A 20,294-nucleotide genomic window follows, 5' to 3' on the forward strand; every position below is an offset into this window, starting at 1 on the left:
ATAAGCGATGTTTGCAGTATTTGGAAACAAGGCCTAGGGATCATACTTTCACTAGTGGACATTCTCAACATTGATCACATAACTGAATAAATAAATGCTAAACTCTCTTGTTGGATAACAAACACCATTCATTGTGTAGGGCTACAAAAGCACACCTCAAGCCGGAGTTAACAAGCTCCACAACTTCATAAAGGAAACACACACGATGCGCACACCGTCACCGTCACACCGTGGAGAGTGAATCCGGAGTTCATATTAAAGTAACCTCTAGAGTGTATAATAGTGCTACTCTGGATAACTCTCCTAATGGAATCACTAATTGTGTAGTGGCTACAAAAGCTCCGCTCAGAGTTCATCAAGTACTTGACAAACACCACTCATAGGGATATCCACGTCAAATCATAAATCCAAGATAATATATTTATCATAGTGATAGTTAACTTCACAATCTACAAGAGATCACAATCATAACCTACGCCAAGTACTACATGATGCACACACTGTCCACTTTACATCATGAAGGAGGAATAGACTACTTTAATAACATCACTAGAGTAGCACATAGATGATATTCAACTAGATCACAAAGCTCATGTTCACATAAAGATCACATGGGAGAGAGAGATGAACCACATAGCTACCGGTACAACCCTTAGCCTCGAGGGAGAACTACTCCCTCCTCATCATGGGAGATAGCAGCGGCGATGAAGATGGCGGTGGTGTCGATGGAGATGCCTTCCGGGGGCAATTCCCCGTCCCGGCGGCGTGCCGGAATAGAGACTTCTGTCCCCCGAACATGGCTTCGCGATGGCGGCGGCTGCGTAACTTTTCTCGTCCCGTGGCTTATCTCTTTAGGGTTTTCGAGACGGAGAGAATATATAGGCGGAAGGGCAGCCTCGGAGGGGTCCCAGGGGACCCACACCATAGGGGGGCGCCCCCCCCCCCTTGGCCGCGCTGCCATGTGGGGTGGGGCCCCCAGGGCTCCCCTCTGGTCCCTCTCTGGCTCTCTGGAAGCTTCCGTGAAATATAAGATTGTGGGCGTTGATTTCGTCCAATTCCGAGAATATTTCCTTTGTAGGATTTCTGAAACCAAAAACAGCAGAAAACAGGAACTGGCACTTCGACATCTTGTTAATAGGTTAGTTCCGGAAAATGCATCAAAACGATATAAAGTATGAATAAAACATGTAGGTATTGTCATAAAACTAGCATGGAACATAAGAAATTATAGATACGTTGAAGACGTATCAGGTACCATCCCATTGACACAACAATACCCGTTCCTATATAACATATAGTATAGGAAAAACAAGTATCGGTTGCTAATGTTATGTCACATGTGCCACTAAACATATGTTTTAGATACACTCTTGTAGGGAATAAAGAACAAAGATGGTTTCATCGAGTTCGTCGTTTGATGGATGTTCACCTAACCACACAACCACATGGTTTTGTTTGGAACTAACAACATCTAGTTACTTTACGGTCCAATCATTGTATCTAGATTCCATGAACGATCATACCAGATTTCTTAGAAAATATATTTGAAAATTGAAAATACCTGCTAAAAATCAGGATTTTTATGTGGTTCTTGCACCGCAAAGTGATTCTCACAAAAGATAACTTAGCAAAATGGAATAGGCGAGGAAGTCAAAAATGTTGTTTTTGTGATCAAGACGAGTCAATACACCATTTGTTCATTTCATGTTTTTTTTGCTAAAGTGGTGTTGTACATTGTTCACATGACTCTTAATATTATTCCACCCACTAACAGAGTAGTATATGTGTTTGGGAATTGGTTAGGTGGTTTGGAAAGAAAGATAAAGCTTAAATCCGAGTGGGTGTACGTACTTTATTTTAGGCCATATGGATTACTCAGAATGTTTATATATTTAACAATGCAAAAAAAGAATTCTTTTATGCAGGTTATTTCTTTAGCCACACACTGAATAGGCACGTGATCTTACCTCAGGTCAATAGAGAAGCGAGACGATTTGGTTAATGGGTGCAGCTGATTGAAAATGCTTGCTCGGAATTTATACAGCTAGTTCAGTTGAAGTTTTGATCATAGGATAATTTGTTGATGCAGTGTCATTTCATATTTTGGTCCGTTTTTAGGAGGTTGATCCATGTATCGACCATGCACAACTTATGATGTAATCTTTTATAAAACTTAGATATTAGTAAGGCAGTAAAAATTGCTTGCATCAATCAATGCAGTGCCCGGAGCTAAGTCTCCATTTCTAAAAGAAAATTGTCCTCCTCCCTCCTCGATGTATATGTTCCAAGCTTGGTTTTCCATGTGTATATATTCTAAACAAACCTAAAATAATGAAAAAGTACATTGGTGGAACCTCGCGCGGAGAAATCTAGGGGGTAGACCCGCCGGGGCACACATACCGTTGTTTTGGGAGGAGGGGGAGAATGACCGCCAGAGCACCGGACTCCCACTAAATCTTATATGTGGACCTATGGTATGTGTGAGAGTGTGGTGGAAGGTGTAATGGTGAAAAAATAGCTCCCCGGTGTGACCTTCCTCACATTCGGGCGATAACACTTAGCAGATTCTTCGAAGCCGAATTGCTCTGGAACCCTGATAAATGTGTGGGGATGAAGATGGAGAGTACTTGTTGTATTGTAAATAGTATAGGTATATACACATTGTCTTAAGTAACACTAATAAATAGTCAACAAAAAGTAAAACTAATAAAAAATAAATATAAGTATGAAATGAAATAAAATAGAAAGGAAAACAAAGAAAAATGCCATATGGCGCACGACAAAGGGCAGAACGTACGGCAAAGGCGGAGTTGCCGTGCGTCCTAGCCGCGCGCACGGCAAATGGTAAGGCTCGTGGCCATGCTGCGAATCTTTGCCATTTCGGCCATTGCCGTGCGCTGGTGTCTGCCTTTGCCGTGCTTCTTTTCTTTGCCGTGCATTTTCCTGGACGTATTTCTTTACTGGGCGGGGACGCACGGCAAAGAATAGCTGCACGGCAGTGCATGTTTTTTTCGGTAGTGGTACAAATTAGAGATTAACCAACAACTGTTGGAAGTGCGTAATTTACTGGGAATTTCACCACCGCGTACATTGCGTTCTTCTTTTGCGGTCACAGTGTTTTTGTGAGCAACTGCAAGCTCCGTAATTCACGTGCTGCTGCATCGTGTCGTGCCACAATCCACATGACCCGCGCCGCACGCCGCACGTACATCTTCTTCCTTCCTTAGCCGAGCGTATATAGAGGTTCTTAACCGGGGATGTATCAGGTGAAAACGAGATAGATTCTGGAAATCTGAAAATTTCCGTTCAGCACCGTAGGATCATGTACCAACGCTCTGATTGTTGCACCTTAGTCCCACCTCCAAAACTTTTGCACAGAGCCCCCTAGAGGCCTAGAAGAACAACGGAAGAGCCATCTCCTCTCTCTCATGTCGTGTTCTTCCCCATCTTTCTACTGCCCACTGAAACTGCTCCCGTCGACGTGCGACGACTATTTAGCGAAGAAAGATGGGACGTAGCTCTGTACTCCAGTCTGGTTTCTGAAGTTGCAGCCCAAATTGGTCTTCATATGGTCCAGGTTCTGTGACAGCCGCCTCCCCAAATAACCTCCGGAGATTCCTCCTACACAAATACCACGCCGCCATTATTGTTCGTTTCTGTGTGCATTGGGTGCATACTGCATAGATCCATTGATGGAGAGACCAGATCTTGGCCAATATTTTCGAAACCAATTATTTTGGGTTCGTGATTTTGACCGGTAGTAATCCTCCAATATTTATTTTGAAACGGCCAGCAGTTTATTTGTCTCTTAGTTTTGAATATTGAGGGATTTTTCTGGTTTTCTTCCTTTTGGGGGTTATGGTTTCCAAGTAGGTAAAAGAATCTCAAGGTTTTCATGCAAATCTGGAGGGGGGGATCATTTTCTTCATCAGCGAGAGCAGCCAGGAACGTCTGAGAATTACTAATATGCTAGGTTGTAGGGGGTTTGTAGAAAACGTGCAGCATGTGGTTGGTGGAGGAGGAAGACTCAAATCTGACCGTTGGCACATGATCCGTCGGTGCTGAGCAGAAATTTTCAGATTTCCAGAATCTGTCTTGTTTTCACCTGATACATCCCCGTTCTTAACCTGATCTGATTGACACACCATTTGGTAAGGACTACTTGGTACATGGTACACTATTGACTCTCCGTGGTGCCGGCCCGATCATTGCCGCCGGCCGTGTTTACGCTCGCACGTCATGCAAGGACTCCAGCAGCCGACGTCGGCGTCGGAGCTAAGGGCTCTGGCGTGGACGGCGTTCCTGGTTCCGGTGTGCACGGTGTACGCCCGTTCCGCCTGCCGCCGCCTCCGTCCGGGCCGCCACCGTCTCGCCGCGCTCTTCCCGACGTTCCTCGTCTTCATCTACCTGCCGTGCCTGTTCAACTCCCTCCACCTCCGTCTCTTGTCCACCTTCTTCCACACCTGGCTCGCCACCAACAAGCTCGTCCTCCTCGCGCTCGACCTCGGCCCGCTCCACCCCTCCCTCCCGCTCCTCCCGTTCCTCCTCTGCGCCGGCCTTCCCATCAAGCTCCGCGTCGACGCCCAACCCACAAAGCAGCAGACTTCTTCGCCCGTCGCCGACTTCCTCGTCCCCTGCACCCGCAGCTTCCTCTTCCTCACCTGCCTCGCCGTGCTCCATCCGCACACCGCCCCCCTCCCGCTCTACGTCGTCCACTACCTCTACTGCGCGCAGATCTTCCTCACGCTCGACCTCGTCTTCTCCTCGGTGGGCCTCGTCGCCGCGGCCGCGCTGGGCACGGCCATGGAGAGACAGTTCAGGGCGCCTCTCGTGGTCGCGTCCGTCAACGACTTCTGGGGCAGGCAGTGGAATCTGATGGCGGTGGACCTCCTTCGCGCGTCGGCGTACGCTCCGGTGCGCGCCAGGTGGGGCCGGGACGCCGGCGTTCTCGCCGCCTTCCTCATGTCGGGCGTCCTCCACGAGCTCCTCTACTGGTACATGACGCTGGAGCACCCCACGGGCGAGATGCTGCTCTTCTTCACGCTCCATGCCGCGGTCCATGTCGCCGAGCGCTGGGCCAAGCTGGCCGGGCTGTGGCGGCCGCCCAAGGCAGCGGCGTACGTTGTGGGCACCGGGTTTATGGTTGTCACCATATCTGAGTTCTTCTTCGGGCCGTTCATCAGGGCCGGCATAGACGTGCGTATGATGGAGGAGTCCACCGCGGCGGTGGAGCTGCTTAGGGCCGTCGCGAAGCGTCTCATCATTCGTCCGTTTGGGCATGTCTCGGGTTAGGGAGAGACCACGAGACCGACTATATTCAACTGCCATGCCAGGTTAATTAGGAAAATGCAACGGTGCTTATGAAATGTGGCGCGGTGGAAATCCCTGCCGTTAACATACATAAGGATGCTCATCTGTGAGGTCCGTCAGCTTGCCCACTCATTGCAAAAGATTCTCTTGTTGAATTACACTACTAATTCTAAAATGAGTATAACTTTTCTATACCTAATAATAAAGTAAAAAGGGTTTCCGTCGTCCGTTGGTTTCGTCCGTACAGAATTTCCGTCGTCCGTCGCTGGTATGCCGTGGTTCTATATGTCTGCTACGTGAGCGTTTCCTTGGTGACAAAGTATCCCAACCTAAACCGAGTTGTTTTCTTCTTATCTTCTCTTTCTGAGCCTTTAAATATTAGATGGACCAAAGCTTAAAACGAAACCAACATCAAGCGTTCCAGATGTCAAGCCCGCGAGCTACTGATTCCACGAGATATCAACCAAGAAACACGTGGTGACCAGAGCTGACGGAAGCGATATCAACGAGACGAGGTCGTGGGCAAGAAGATCGCTGCGACGGGGAAGGCTTCGAGATCATGCTTCACGGCTTCACGCACGAGGCGGTGAAACACAGGCCGGGCTTCTAGCTCACGGACGAGGTGGCGGCTGTGTGTGAGACGGCGAAGATCAAATCGAGCCGATTAATCCTACCTTGGCCACCGCGAGACCGTGACTTTGAGATCCTCGCCCTCGACTGCCTCGGCATCGTGCTCACCATGGTCGACATCTCCTTCCTCCGTTATCGCAGTGCTTCCCTTGACGACGATGTCGGCGAGAGCAGCGCCCGGTCTTCTGAGAGCCAGCCAGCCAGGCGACGACGACACCCATACGGAGCAGAGACACACGCGCGTCCGCCCAGGCTGCGTGGAAGGCAATCTTGCAAGGTTCCCTGTCAGATCGGTGTGCTTCTTTTGATGAGCCAGTACACACGAACCCGTCCGTGAACAGTTGGGCCAACTTGTCCAAAATCTCGGTGAGCAACGCATCCCCGGCGAGCATGGAAGGCACGATCACTATGACGCGGTGGCAGCAAGGCGGCGAGCTGCAGCATCGGTATCTTGCAGGTGTCGCTGAAACAGGAGAAGAGTAGCGGTAGGCGCATCAGTAGTTTACTATGTTGCTACGCCAAAAGTTCAGGCTATATCGTTCAGCTCTCTCAACAAGCAGATGAGCTTTCACGGCTTCTATAACACAGGTTGCATCTTTCAGCCCTTCATCATTGTTGGGCGTACCCACTTGCTAATTAGATTTAATAGGTCGGCTTGATGATTCGGTGATTAAATGTGAAACGAGTTGCTAATCCATTATTTAATTTGGTGTGTGCTAAGGCCATCTATTTGCAAAAAAAAAAAGGCCATCTATCTCTAAGTAATCTGCATCTCTTTCTTGAGGCTGCTGTCTTGGACAAAACCGAGGGATGATAACATGTATCTATATCTATTACCTATCTACAAAGGGAAAAACGTTTCCGTGGTTGATCGGTCCAGTTTTGGTCCGTCCACCCGTGCGTTTTGTTTCGTCGTACGGTTTGGTCGTACCGGTTGCGTAATTTTTTTCTCTCGCGTTGTCCGTGATTCCTAAGAGTCCCGTGCAAGTTTATTTGATCTATAAAAGGAGTCCAGGCCGGACTCCTCCGTCACGCACGGCAATAAACCGCACCCTCAGGACCGCCTCCCGGACGCGAAATCAGCCGATTAATTGAACGACGAGAAGGGCGTCGCATCACCGAACGACGTCTCTGTTGCCGCCTTCAGTATGCTGCCTCCTGCAAATCGACGAGAAGGGCTTCGTTCGATGAACGACCTCTCTACATGTCGCCAGCCACTCGTGCTTCGACTCGGTGGAAGGAGGCAAGGAGCGCTCCCGTTGTGCTGTTGTTGTGCCAAACAAGTGCGATTTGCATCAATTCTGAGCTGAACGAGGCGATGGCGCGCTGGCTAGCCACGGTACAGAGACGAGCTCAGCGGATGGAGGCAAAGAGTACTGTTAACATCACACGCAGGGTTTTTGCTAGATTCACAGGAATTGTAGCCAAGGTTACAGCGAGTTCGAATTCGAATTCGGAAGAACAACGAGAGAGAGAGAGAGAGATACAGGCCAACTGGCCAGGCCGAAGCCAATCACTACTTTCCTATCCTTTCCTTCCGTCGACGTGGTCTTTATATAGGTGACCAATCCTCGTCTGCCAAGTCATCAGCGGGCCCAGTCCTTCGCAGGGAATCGGGAGCTCTCCTTGCGTGCACGCCTTTCACGTTGCGCCACCTGGTGCGGCTCCATGTCCTCAGGGTCAGTGTTAACATTCTCCCTCCCTTGATGGCCGGCTTGTCCCCAAGCCGGTGCCTTGGGAAAACGACGCTTCAGATCATCATGATCTTCCCAGGTAGCCAACGACTCCGGTTGACCAGACCATTGCACCAAAACTTGAGCTACTGCAACAGGTCCTTGCTGACGAAGGCGCCGCTGCAACACACGAGCTGGAACCAACAACTGATCCAGAGGAGAAGGAAGGTGTGTTTGTACCTGAACCTGAGGTCCAATAGCCTTTTTGAGTTGAGAAACGTGAATCGCCGGATGGATACGGCTGTTTGCTGGTAAGGCCAAACGATAAGCAACTTCGCCCACCCGCTCAAGAACTGAATATGGTCCATAGTACTTGAACAACAACTTATGATGTGCTCTCGGCGCGACAGATGATTGAACATATGGTTGTAATTTCAGATAAACACTATCTCCCACAGCAAATATTCTTTCAGTTCTATTCTTATCCGCCTGATGCTTCATACGCATGCGTGCACGCTCTAGGTGCTGCTTGAGAAGACCCTGTATGGTCGCTCTCCTTTTGATGTGCTAAAAAAGTACGGTGTCATCAGTCCTCGGCCAAAGAAGAACAATCAACTTTTGCAGGCTAGCGCTGCTCTAAGCCTTTTCGGATTAGATTGAGATTTAATTTTGACTGCTGAAAGTCTCAAAGATGCATGCTGATTGGTATAATTAGACATGCACGCGACAGTGCACTAGAGAGAGATGAGGTTGATTCATCGAAGCTTTCGCCAGGAATTATAAACCCATCATCTCAGCATAGCAGTGACTCAAATCCGTTGATCTGCCTTTTCCCATCTTTGGTGTGGTACCGTATACGTGTGTATGCTACTGGTTTAGTTCATGCAGTATTATACAACTTCTTAATCTGCAGCGGTCCATTGCTCTATTTTTAAGCTGTGTTATTTGTTTTGTCTAACATGCTATGCAACTTCATTATCTGATACTACTAAACAATCTTGTAAAGAGAGTGCCGGGGACTATTCTAAGATGAGATACAAGTGAAGGGCAAATTCTGAGATATTTTTTAGTTTAATCAAGCTCTATATCGAGGTGTTTCAGGTCTATCTGGCAGCGTGCTCTAGAGATGTTCAATTTCTGCTCGTGCTATGAAGGTATTAGATGTTTATATATTTGATAAGCCATCCCGCCTTCTTGATGTGAAATAAAGGCTCGAAGCCGCCCAAGTTGCATGTTACTTGCGAAAACCGAAAAGGTATCTCAAAAAGTATAAGCAACTCAATTATTGGATTTATTCATTACACAACTAAAACATAATTTCAGTATATGCTTGCAGCTATGTAATTGGTGTGCAGCATGATCTTATCCTATCAGACTACATATGGTGTATTTATGAAACTTCACGAGCATATTGTGTTACTTTACCCTCTTCAGTTAGAGAAGGAATTGACTATTTTCTAAATTGCTTTACCCCGCAAAAAAAAGTCTGGTGATTGACCCGATGAAAATTGTTGTTGATTTGTTGCACTTGCTTCTGAGTGTTCTGCGTGATCTTCAGGTCTGACGATTGGTACCTTGAAAAATCTAATTGAAAGTGTGTTTTCTGGTAGCGCTCACACACTTTATCACCTTCATACGACTCTTGACCGTCACCGGTGGTGCAACCGTGCCCGGGAAGATATATTTTTTATCCCGTTGCAACGCACGGGCCATTTTACTAGTACATAATAAATGCAAATAAGATTTTGTTTGCATATTTGACTTCCTTCGTGACGAACTCTTCGAAATGACAACAGCCCTGTGATATCGACCGCGCCCCATTTCATAAGCACCATCTGCGGATCGGTTTAATTAGTTCTACCTTCTACGCATGGAAGTTGTTCTCGAAAAACAAAATAAAAACTATGAAGTCCCATGGTACATACAGTACAGAGTACGTTGCGTGAGCACTGAATGTGTAACATACTAGGAGGCATTGGCGTGGCGCACGCCGCGCCCGTGTCCTCTTGTTTGTAGAAATTTTTATTAAGTCTAAATTAACGGCACAGGGTGAACAGAATATTAATCGCGTATGCACTGTTAGCGGTGTACACAGAGGGACCGGGTCTTGCATGACAAACTACATTTATTGTATGACATTAATATTTACAGGGCATATGTGGGAACGACTGAACGGGGGAAGTTCATAGTTTTACCTTTCAGGGTGAAAATCCAAAGTCTCATCTTAATTGTTATGTCTAGAAATGTCTTTGTTCAAGGCATTGTTTTTTAGAGCGAGGACATTTTTTAGGGTGAGAACCTAAGATCTATGATCGGGTTTGGATGGCGGTTGTGCACTATTTCCTTCTTGCCATCACTTATGAAGAAGCTGGACTTCTAGTATTGTTTTACTGGTGTTAGTGTTGTTGTTTCAAGAAATAGATCATTATAGCGAGACTTTTCTTTTTATAATTCCTCTTTCTTTTTGTGGATTTGTGCATCCGTAATAGTATTAGGGCAACATATTGTTGCATAGGCTGGGTGTAATTGATATCTTCGCGATATAAATATATACTCCTTCAATTTAATTCGGCTTTCGGGTGCATATGCTCTCTCTACCAAAAAATTTATTTTGAAATGTTGTAAAGTTTCGACAAAAAAAATCTACATGTACATCTCTAAATATATTTGCATTCGTCAAGTTTCGCAAGGACAAATATTTTTGTTTGGTCTATATAAAAAAGAGAAAAATTATCTTCTAAAATGCCTAATTTTTAGCATCGAACTTTATCTTTTTTACATACGTCATATGACACGTCGATTTTTCATGAAACGATTTTGTGAGCGCGTAACACGTGAAGGTGTACATGCAAATTTTTTGTTTCAACTTTTTAAAATTTTAAAATATATATAGCACGTATTATAAAATAAAATAAGCATATATTCGCGTGTGCCAAAACACCACCATACAGACATCTTGCTTGTAGACAAAAGGGGATCACACCTGGCTGCTAGCAATTTGTTCTGCAGGTCGGCTGCGCACAGCTGCAGATCGAGAGCGGCATCACCTCTATTTACCAAAATTAAGCATGCTCTGTGTGAGGTTGCGGAGGTGGAGATCTTCAGTAGGGTGCGTCGCCCTCTTCTTTGTCCGATGAGATGTCAATGATAGCATCCGGTGCTGCTAGCTTGGTGATGCGGCCAGTGTCCACAGTGATAAGGACATCCCTACCACACAACTACCTCCGTCGTTACAAGATGAAGATGTTCCTGCTGTGAAGCTCAAGTCCAATGAAGTTAGGATTGGACCTATGACAAGGGCTCATGCTAAGCTACTTAAACAACAGGTGAACTTGTTCTTAAACAATACTTTGATTGATGAGAACTTTATACTGCCTAAGTGTTGGAGATATGCCCAAGAGGTAATAATAAAATGGTTATTATAATATCTTTGAGTTTATGATAATGTTTACATACCATGCTCTAATTGTATTAACCGAAACATTGATACATGTGTGTTATGTGAACAACAAGGAGTCCCTAGTAAGCCTCTTGTATAACTAGCTTGTTGATTAATAGATGATCATCGTTTCATGATCATGAACATTGGATGTTATTAATAACAAGGTTGTGTCATTATGTGAATGATATAATGGACACACCCAATTAAGCGTAGCATAAGATCACGTCATTAAGTTATTTGCTATAAGCTTTCGATACATAGTTACCTAGTCCTTATGACCATGAGATCATATAAATCACTTATATCGGAAAGGTACTTTGATTACATCAAACGCCACTGCGTAAATGGGTGGTTATAAAGGTGGGATTAAGTATCCGGAAAGTATGAGTTGAGGCATATGAATCAACAGTGGGATTTGTCCATCCCGATGACGGATAGATATACTCTGGGCCCTCTCGGTGGAATATCGTCTAATAGCTTGCAAGCATATGACTGGTTCATAAGAGACCACATACCACAGTATGAGTAAAGAGTACTTGTCATGAGACGAGGTTGAACAAGGTATAGAATGATACCGATGATCAAACCTCGGACAAGTAAAATATCGCGTGACAAAGGGAATTGGTATCGTATGTGAATGGTTCATTCGATCACTAAAGTCATCGTTGAATATGTGGGAGCCATTATGGATCTCCAGATCCCGCTATTGGTTATTGGTCGGAGAGAAGTCTCAACCATGTCTACATAGTTCGCGAACCGTAGGGTGACACACTTAAGGTTTGATGTCGTTTAAAGTAGATATGGAATATGGAATGGAGTTCGAAGTTTTTTTCGGAGTCTCGGATAGGATCCATGACATCACGAGGAGTTCCGGAATGGTCCGGAGAATAAGATTCATATATAGGAAGTCATATTCCAAGTTTGGAAATGATCCGGTGCATTTATGGCAGGTTCTAGAAGGTTCTAGAAAAGTCCGGAAGAAAGGCACTATGGAAGGTGGAGTCCCGGAGGGACTCCACTAGCATGGCCGGCCAAACCCTAAGGGGAAGGAGTCCCAGGTGGGCTCCACCTTGGTGGCTGGCCAGCCCCACCTCAACTCAAGGTGGGAGTCCCACCTTGAGTAGGACTCCCCCTTGAGTAGGTTTCCCACCTTTGGGAAGTTTTGGTGTTGGGGTCTTATTCGAAGACTTGGACTACAACTCTTGGGGCTTCCACCTATATAATGAGGGACAAGGGGAGGGTGGCCGTCCACTCAAGCCTCCACCATGGCCGCACCCACTCAAGGGTGACCTAGCCGGCGCCCCTCTCCCCAAACCCTAGCACCCCTCCTCCACATACAACTCCCGCATACGCTTAGCGAAGCTCCGCCGGAGTTCTCCATCGACACCGCCACCACGCCGTCATGCTGCCGGGATTCCGAGGAGGATCTACTACTTCCGCTGCCCGCTGGAACGTGGAGAAGGACGTCGTCTTCATCAACACCGAACGTGTGACCGAGTACGGAGGTGCTGCCCGATCGTGGCACCGTGATCAAGATCTTCTACGCGCTTTTGCAAGCGGCAAGTGATCGTCTACCACAGCAATAAGAGCCTACTCTTATAGGCTTTGGAAATCTTCAAGGGTTAGTCTCGTTCATCCCCTCGTTGCTCCCATCTTCTAGATTGCATCTTGGCTTGGATTGCGTTCTCGCGGTATGATTTTTTTTGTTTTCTATGCAACGAATCCCTTCAGTGGTATCAGAGCCGTGTCTATGCATAGATGGTTGCACGAGTAGAACACAATGGTTTTGTGGGCGTTGATGCTCTTGTTGTCTTTAGTTTGAGTACTTTGCATCTTTGTGGCATAGTGGGATGAAGCGGCTCGGACTAACTTTACATGACCGCGTTCATGAGACTTGTTCCTCGTTCGACATGCAACTTGTATTGCATAAGAGGCTTTGCGGGTGTCTGTCTCTCCTACTATAGTGAAGATTCAATTTACTCTTCTATTGACAACATTAGTATCACCGTTGTGGTTCATGTTCGTAGGTAGATTAGATCTCTCTCGAAAACCCTAAACCACGTAAAATATGCAAACCAAATTAGAGACGTCTAACTTGTTTTTGCAGGGTTTGGTGATGTGATATGGCCATAATGTGATGATGAATATGTATGAGATGATCATTATTGTATTGTGGCAACCGGCAGGAGCCTTATGGTTGTCTTTAAATTTCATGTTGAGTAGTTTTTCAAAGTAGTTGTAATAGTTGCTACATGAGGTGAACAACCATGAAGACGGCGCCATGAACCTTGACGCTACGCCGACGATGATGGAGATCATGCTCGTTGATGATGGAGATCATGTCCGTGCTTTGGAGATGAAGATCAAAGGCGCAAAGACAAAAGGGCCATATCATATCACATATGAATTGCATGTGATGTTAATCCTTTTTGCATCTTATTTTGCTTAGAACGCGACGGTAGCATTATAAGATGATCCCTCACATTAATATCAAGATAATAAAGTGTTCTCCCCTCGTATGCACCGTTGCCAAAGTTCTTCGTTTCAAAGCATCTCGTGATGATCGGATGTGATAGATTCAACGTTCATATACAACGGGTGTAAGCCATGTTGCACACGCGGAATACTTGGGTTTGCTTGACGAGCCTAGCATGTACAGACATGGCCTCGGGACAACGGAAACCGAAAGGTTGAACACGAGTCATATGGATGATATGATCAACATGTTGATGTTCACTATTGAAGCTACATCATCTCACGTGATGATCGGTTTTGGTGTAGTGGATTTGGATCGTGTACCACTTAACAACTATGAGGGATGTTGTATTAAGTGGGAGTTCATTAGTAATTAGATTAAAACATGAACTAATTATCATAAACATAGTCTGAGTAGTATTTTGAATTAATTTTGTAGTATTGGCATCCGTTTACTACTATGCGCTAGTCTTGTAATTGAGATAGAAATACTGTTAAAATCTGATAAGAAACTTTACGGATTGGTACCGTATTGTTAAAGAATCAAGAATTGATTAAGTCCTATTGCAAACTTTTAGTAAACCTCATATTGTTGATTCAATGAGCTATGATTTCAATTAGTACCTAAAGTTATCTTGTCTCCATGAAACTTGAAGTTCAAATCTGTTTGAAAAGCAAGGAGCTGAAAATTTAGTTTTCAGAAATAATCAAGGTATGAGATATATGTGATATCTAAGACCTTATTGCAAGATGATAGAATATAATTTGGTGAGACTACATAAACTCATAAGTTTTATGGGAATGTATGAAGGTTGAAGACGCCAGGCGTCACAATCCTCCAACTATTGGGGCACTAACGATGTTCGCATATCCATGAAGTTATCGTCCTTAGTATGCACCGTTGCTAAGACTCGTCGTTTCGAAGCATCACGTGATGATCGGGTGTGATAGATTCTACGTGTGCATACAACGGGTGCAAGCCAGACTTGCACATGCGAATACCAAGGTTAAAACTTTACGAGCCTAGCATGTACAGACATGGTCTCGGAAAGTCGTCATGATATGATGGATAAAATTATGAGTGAAATTGTTCATCATATTACAAAGTTACTAATAGTGAAATCTGAAACACTTGTCATATGATGATAAACTTCAAAGTAAGAACCTCAAGGTTATTGGTATTTTACCAACAAACCTAGAAGTTAATGATGTTAAAGTGTTTTTCTGAATAATGAGGAAAGCTAAAAGAGAAACTGCAAAAGATATTTTGTCAGAAAGAAAAGAAAAGACTAGAAAGTCTAGCTCAGGTGTATATAAATGATATACATGTTATGGTTGTATTCCTAGTTAAGTCACACTATGAAATTCTTGGGTATTAGTACTATATTGGTTGGTATGAAGTGTCATACAAAACAACGTAAAACAAGAATACAATGGCCTAAGTGACCGACAAGGAATATGATAGGAATGCACGTCTGGAACAAAATAAAGTGTTATTATGTTCGTCGTTGGCACTCTATCTAGCCCTTAGAATTTATAATAAAGAACTTAATAATTGTTATTTTGCTCTGGTCAAATGAAAACAATGAGTTGTTCAAATTATGACATTACTCCATGTACGATGGATAAGTTATTATAAATCTTAATGGTGAAACACACACACACATAACACTGATGCTAAAATGCCATAAGGCAAAATGATTTCCACTTATTTGTGGAACCGCCATTTAGGTCATATTAGAAAGGAACACATGAAGGAACTCCATGCAAATGGATTTTTGGAGTCATTTGATTTTTGAATCGTTTGGCGCTTGCAAATATTTTCTAAAGAGAATGACTAAAATACCGTTCATAGGCCAAGAGTTGAACGGGCAACTAACTTAGTGAAAACATACATGATGATGTATGTGGCTCACTGGGCATAGTTGTGTGCGGGAGATTCTTCTACTTCATGAAAACTTCCAGCAATGAATTGAGTATATATATGTGGATATATTTGATAAGGAAGAAATTTGAAACATTTGAATGGATTCAAATATATTTCAGCATGAAGTGGAAATCATCGTAATAGAAAAGTCAAATATCTATGATTGGATCATGGTGGAAATATTTGAATTACGAGTTTTTAGCGAACATCTAAGAGAGTTATGAAATTGTTCTACAACTCACGTTTCTTGGAGTATCATAGTGATGATGAAGTATCCAAGAGATGTATCCATACCTTGTTGGATCAATGATGAGATAAAATATTGATGCCATTATATTTTTGTGGATTATGCTTTAGTGACTACCGCTTTTACACTAAATAGAGCATCATCATGATCCGTTGAAATGACACCATACGAGTTATGGCATGGGTATGAAACCTGATAGTCTTTTCTTAAATTTTGGTATGAATAGCATAAGTAAATAAGTTTACAACCAAAATCGGATGAATGTCTTTATTGGTTATCCCAGAGATTTGATTGGGAATTCTTCCCACGAGACAAAAACAAAAGTGTTTGTCAATGTTTCTTATTTCCGAGAAATTGTTTCTAGCGAAGTTTTTGAGTGGGAGGACAATAGAACTTGATAAAGTTTATGAACCTGAGCATAATGATCAGAGTAGCGCAGCATCGGAATTGGTTCCGGAAGCGGCCACGACGATCATGGCTCCCATATGACTACAAAGTGTTTTAGCCATGGAGATCGAAGTACATATTGAACCTTGTAGGTATGGTGTACTTTATGATCAAATAAATGATTTGTGAGCAAAGGATTGTTTTTGAAGAATGATAAACCAACTACAAACAAAGAAGTTATGATGGGCCCTGACTCCGTTAAAATGGCTATACGCCATGAAATCCAAGATAGATGAATACTTTTTGAAAGTAAATGGATCTATAAAAATTGATGAAGCTTGACTTGTCGAAAAGTTGTTTACGACAAAGTTCAAAGAGTTGACTACGATAAGATTAGATTTTCCGTAGCAATGCTTATAGTCTATGTGGATTATTCTAGTAATCACTACATATTTCTTTTATGAGATATGCTAGTAGGATAGCAAAATACATTACTTAACAGAAGTGTGTATTAAAGGTGTATACAAGATACAACCAAGAGTTTTGCTAGTCCATGGAATACTAGATAGGTATACGAACTTCAATTGGATGAAGTAAGTATCGCGGACTTGGAATTTTCACCAGATGAAATAATCAAAGAGTTTTTGATATTCATCAGAGATGATGAAGAGGCTTGCTTTTGTAAGAAATTAAGTGGGAGCGCTGATACGTCTCCAACGTATCTATAATTTCTGATGTTCCATGCTTGTTTTATGACAATACCGACATGTTTTGTTCACACTTTATGTCATTATTATGCGTTTTCCGGAACTAACCTATTGACGAGATGCCGAAAGGCCAGTTGTTGTTTTCTGCTGTTTTTGGTTCCAGAAAGGCTGTTCGGGCAATATTCTTGGAATTGGACGAAATCAACGCCAAACCTCCTATTTTTCCCGGAAGGCTCCAGAACACCGAAGGAGAGTCGGAGGAGAGCCAGGGGGCCCCACACCATAGGGCCGCGCGGGCCAGACCCTGGCCGCGCCGGCCTAGGGTGAGGCCACCCTGTCAGCCCTCCTGCGCCGCCTCTTCGCCTATATAACCCCTTTCGACCTAAAAACGCGATACCAATTGACGAAACTCCAGAAAGACTCCAGGGGCGCCGCCACCATCGCGAAACTCCAATTCGGGGGACAGAACTCTCTGTTCCGGCACCCTGCCGGGACGGGGAATTGCCCCCGGAGTCATCTCCACCGCCGTCTCCACCGCCATCTTCACTGCCATCGCTGTCTCCATGATGAGGAGGGAGTAATCCACCCCCGAGGCTGAGGGCTCCGCTGTAGCTATGTGGTTCATCTCTCTCCCATGTACCTCAATACAATAATCTCATGAGCTGCCTTACATGATTGAGATTCATATGAGTTTTGTATCACAATTCATCTATGTGCTACTCTAGTGATGTTATTAAAGTAGTCTATTCCTCCTCCATGATGTAATGTTGGCAGTGTGTGCATCATGAAGTACTTGGTTTATGCTATGATTGTGATCTCTTGTAGATTATGAAGTTAACTATTACTATGATGGTATTGATGCGATCTATTCCTCCTTTCATAGTGTGAAGGTTACGGTGTGCATCCTATGTTAGTACTTGGTTTGGTTGTGTTGATCGTTCGTGCACTCTAAGGTTACTTAAATATGAACATTGAATTGTGGAGCTTGTTAACTCCGGCATTGAGGGTTCGTGTAATCCTACGCAATGGTGTTCATCATCCAACAAGAGTGTAGAGTATGCATTTATCTATTCTGTTATGTGATCAATGTTGAGAGTGTCCACTAGTGAAAGTATGATCCCTAGGCCTTGTTCCTAAATACTGCTATCGCTGCTTGTTTCTTGTTTCTTGTGTTACTACTGCTGCGTTACTACTGCTTGTTTACTGTCCTGGGCAAAGCACTTTTCTGGTGCCGTTGCCACTGCTCATATATATTTATACCACTTGTATTTCACTATCTCTTCGCCGAACTAGTGCACCTATTAGGTGTGTTGGGGACACAAGAGACTTCTTGCTTTGTGGTTGCAGGGTTGCATGAGAGGGATATCTTTGACCTCTTCCTCCCTGAGTTCGATAAACCTTGGGTGATCCACTTAAGAGAAAACTTGCTGCTGTTCTACAAACCTCTGCTCTTGGAGGCCCAACACTGTCTACAGGAAAAGGAGGGGGGCGTAGACATCAAGCTATTTTTAAAGCGCCGTTGCCGGGAGGAAAGGTAAAAGGCACTCATACTCCGGTTCCAGTAATGATTTTTCTCAGCGCCATTGTATTTGTGCTCGAAGCTATTTCCTTTAGATCCTGCAATTGCCACTTTTTGTTTCTTGTTTACACTAGTTAGGCATAATGGAAAACAACAAAAATATGAGAGATCTTTATGAACTTTATCCTAAGTTAGGACATGAATTGTGTGATGCGAAAATTAAAGAACCTATGGAGCCTCAATTGCATGCTAGTAGTAATGTTATTAGTATGAACGCAATCACTACTAATACTATGAATAAGTCTAAGCTTGGGGAAGCTATTTTATATAAAAATAATCTTCTTTGCTCTTCAGCTTTTGAAGAAATATTTTGCTCTGATAATGCTTTATCTCCCATATGCGATAACTCTAATGATGCTTCTGATATTTTATATCCACCTGCTGAAAGTATTCCGTATAAAATACCTATGAAAATTATTGAACGCGTTATGGATAACCGCTATGAAGGGGATGGAACTGTCCATCCTAAAGATCATTTACTGTTTTTGCATGAATTATGCGGGTTATTCAAGTGTGCAGGTATCTCTATGGATGAAGTGAGGAAGAAGCTATTCTCTGTTTCGTTGTCTGGTAAAGCGGCGCATTGGTATAAATTGTTGGAGAATAGTCATTCTCTTGGTTGGGAGGAAATTGCATCTCTCTTTTACTCTAAATTTTATCCTCCTTATGAAGTGCATATTGATAGAAATTATATTTATAACTTTTATCCTCGTGATGGAGAGAGTATTTCTCAAGCGTGGGGGAGATTGAAGTCACTAATGCTCAAATGTCCCATTCATGAGCTCCCCCGTAATGTTATTGTTAACAATTTTTATGCGAGGCTTTCAGGACAACATAAGGATTATCTGGATGCCTGTTCGGAGGGATCTTTCACAAGCAAGGAGGTTGAAGCTAGGTGGGATCTTCTTGATCGGATTAAGGAGAACGCTGAAGGATGGGAGAACAATGAAGGTAAAGAGTCAGGTATAAATTATGATTATGAATGCATTGAAGCTTTTATGGATACCGATAAATTTCAAAATATGAGTGCTACTTATGGTCTTGACTCTGAAGTTGCTGCAAATCTTTATAAAGCCTTTGCTTCTCATTTTGAATTGCCTAAAAAGAATTTTGATAAGTATCATGAACCTTTTAAAGAGGCTTGCATGAAGAATGAAATTGTTGTTAATTATTGCAATAAGCATGCTCAAACTCCTAAGAATGTTATTTCCTATAAGCATGTTAATTTTTGTGGAATACATAGACCTTGTGGAATTAATCAAATCAAAGATGAATATTGTATCCATCATGCTAATGAAAAAACTAGGAAGTGGTTTAGGGCTCTAGATGATCTTGGTAAAAAAGTTTGTGCCCTCTATCCTTTTATTTGTGAAGTTTGCCATGAAGTGGGTCATTTTAATTTTCAATGCTCCTCCAATGATAATTTGAACCCAATGAGTGCTGCAAATTTGTATTGTGATGGTGAAATTACTCCTAATCAGCATGATGAACTTACTTTATTTTTGGGGTGTGAAGAACTGTCGAGAAAAATCTCTTTGTTACATATGAGTGATCTTGATATTGATGATGTCCTGCATGGGTGTTTTTCTTATTGCATTGATAATAGCCATAAAAATACTTACATACAAAATATTTTAGAAGATGACACCTTGCCAAAATATGATAGGACCGCTGTGTGTTTCCAACTAATTAATGAAAAGGAGGGATCCTCCCAAGTTTCTTCTATTGTTTCTGAAAGTAAAGCAGGTTATGCGGACAAGCCACCCTTCAAGCCTCTTCCTCCTAAAGAAGGGAACGAGGAGAAGGAAGAGAAGAAGAAGAAGAAGAAGAAGAAGAAGAAGAAGGGAACGAAGAAGAAGAAGAAGAAGAAGAAGAAGAATAAAAAGAAAGAGGTAACGGCGTATCCCCGCGTGAATG

General features: G+C 43.5%; 1 protein-coding gene across 1 annotated transcript; it reads left to right on the forward strand.

The window, feature by feature from the left end:
• The first annotated feature begins 4,239 nt into the window (after window positions 1-4,239).
• LOC127338500 (probable long-chain-alcohol O-fatty-acyltransferase 5) lies at window positions 4,240-5,391 on the forward strand. The gene has a single exon (XM_051364587.1). The coding sequence runs from the start codon at window positions 4,240-4,242 to the stop codon at window positions 5,290-5,292; it is 1,053 nt and encodes a 350-aa protein (XP_051220547.1). The 3' UTR covers window positions 5,293-5,391.
• Window positions 5,392-20,294: the final 14,903 nt, after the last annotated feature.

This window comes from Lolium perenne, chromosome 3 (assembly GCF_019359855.2).
Source record: "Lolium perenne isolate Kyuss_39 chromosome 3, Kyuss_2.0, whole genome shotgun sequence".
NCBI classification, from domain to species: Eukaryota; Viridiplantae; Streptophyta; class Magnoliopsida; order Poales; family Poaceae; genus Lolium; species Lolium perenne.

Excerpts from the sequence above, each read along its gene's own strand:
- LOC127338500 (XM_051364587.1), top strand. The coding sequence starts at position 4,240 with ATGCAAGGACTCCAGCAGCCGACGTCGGCGTCGGAGCTAAGGGCTCTG.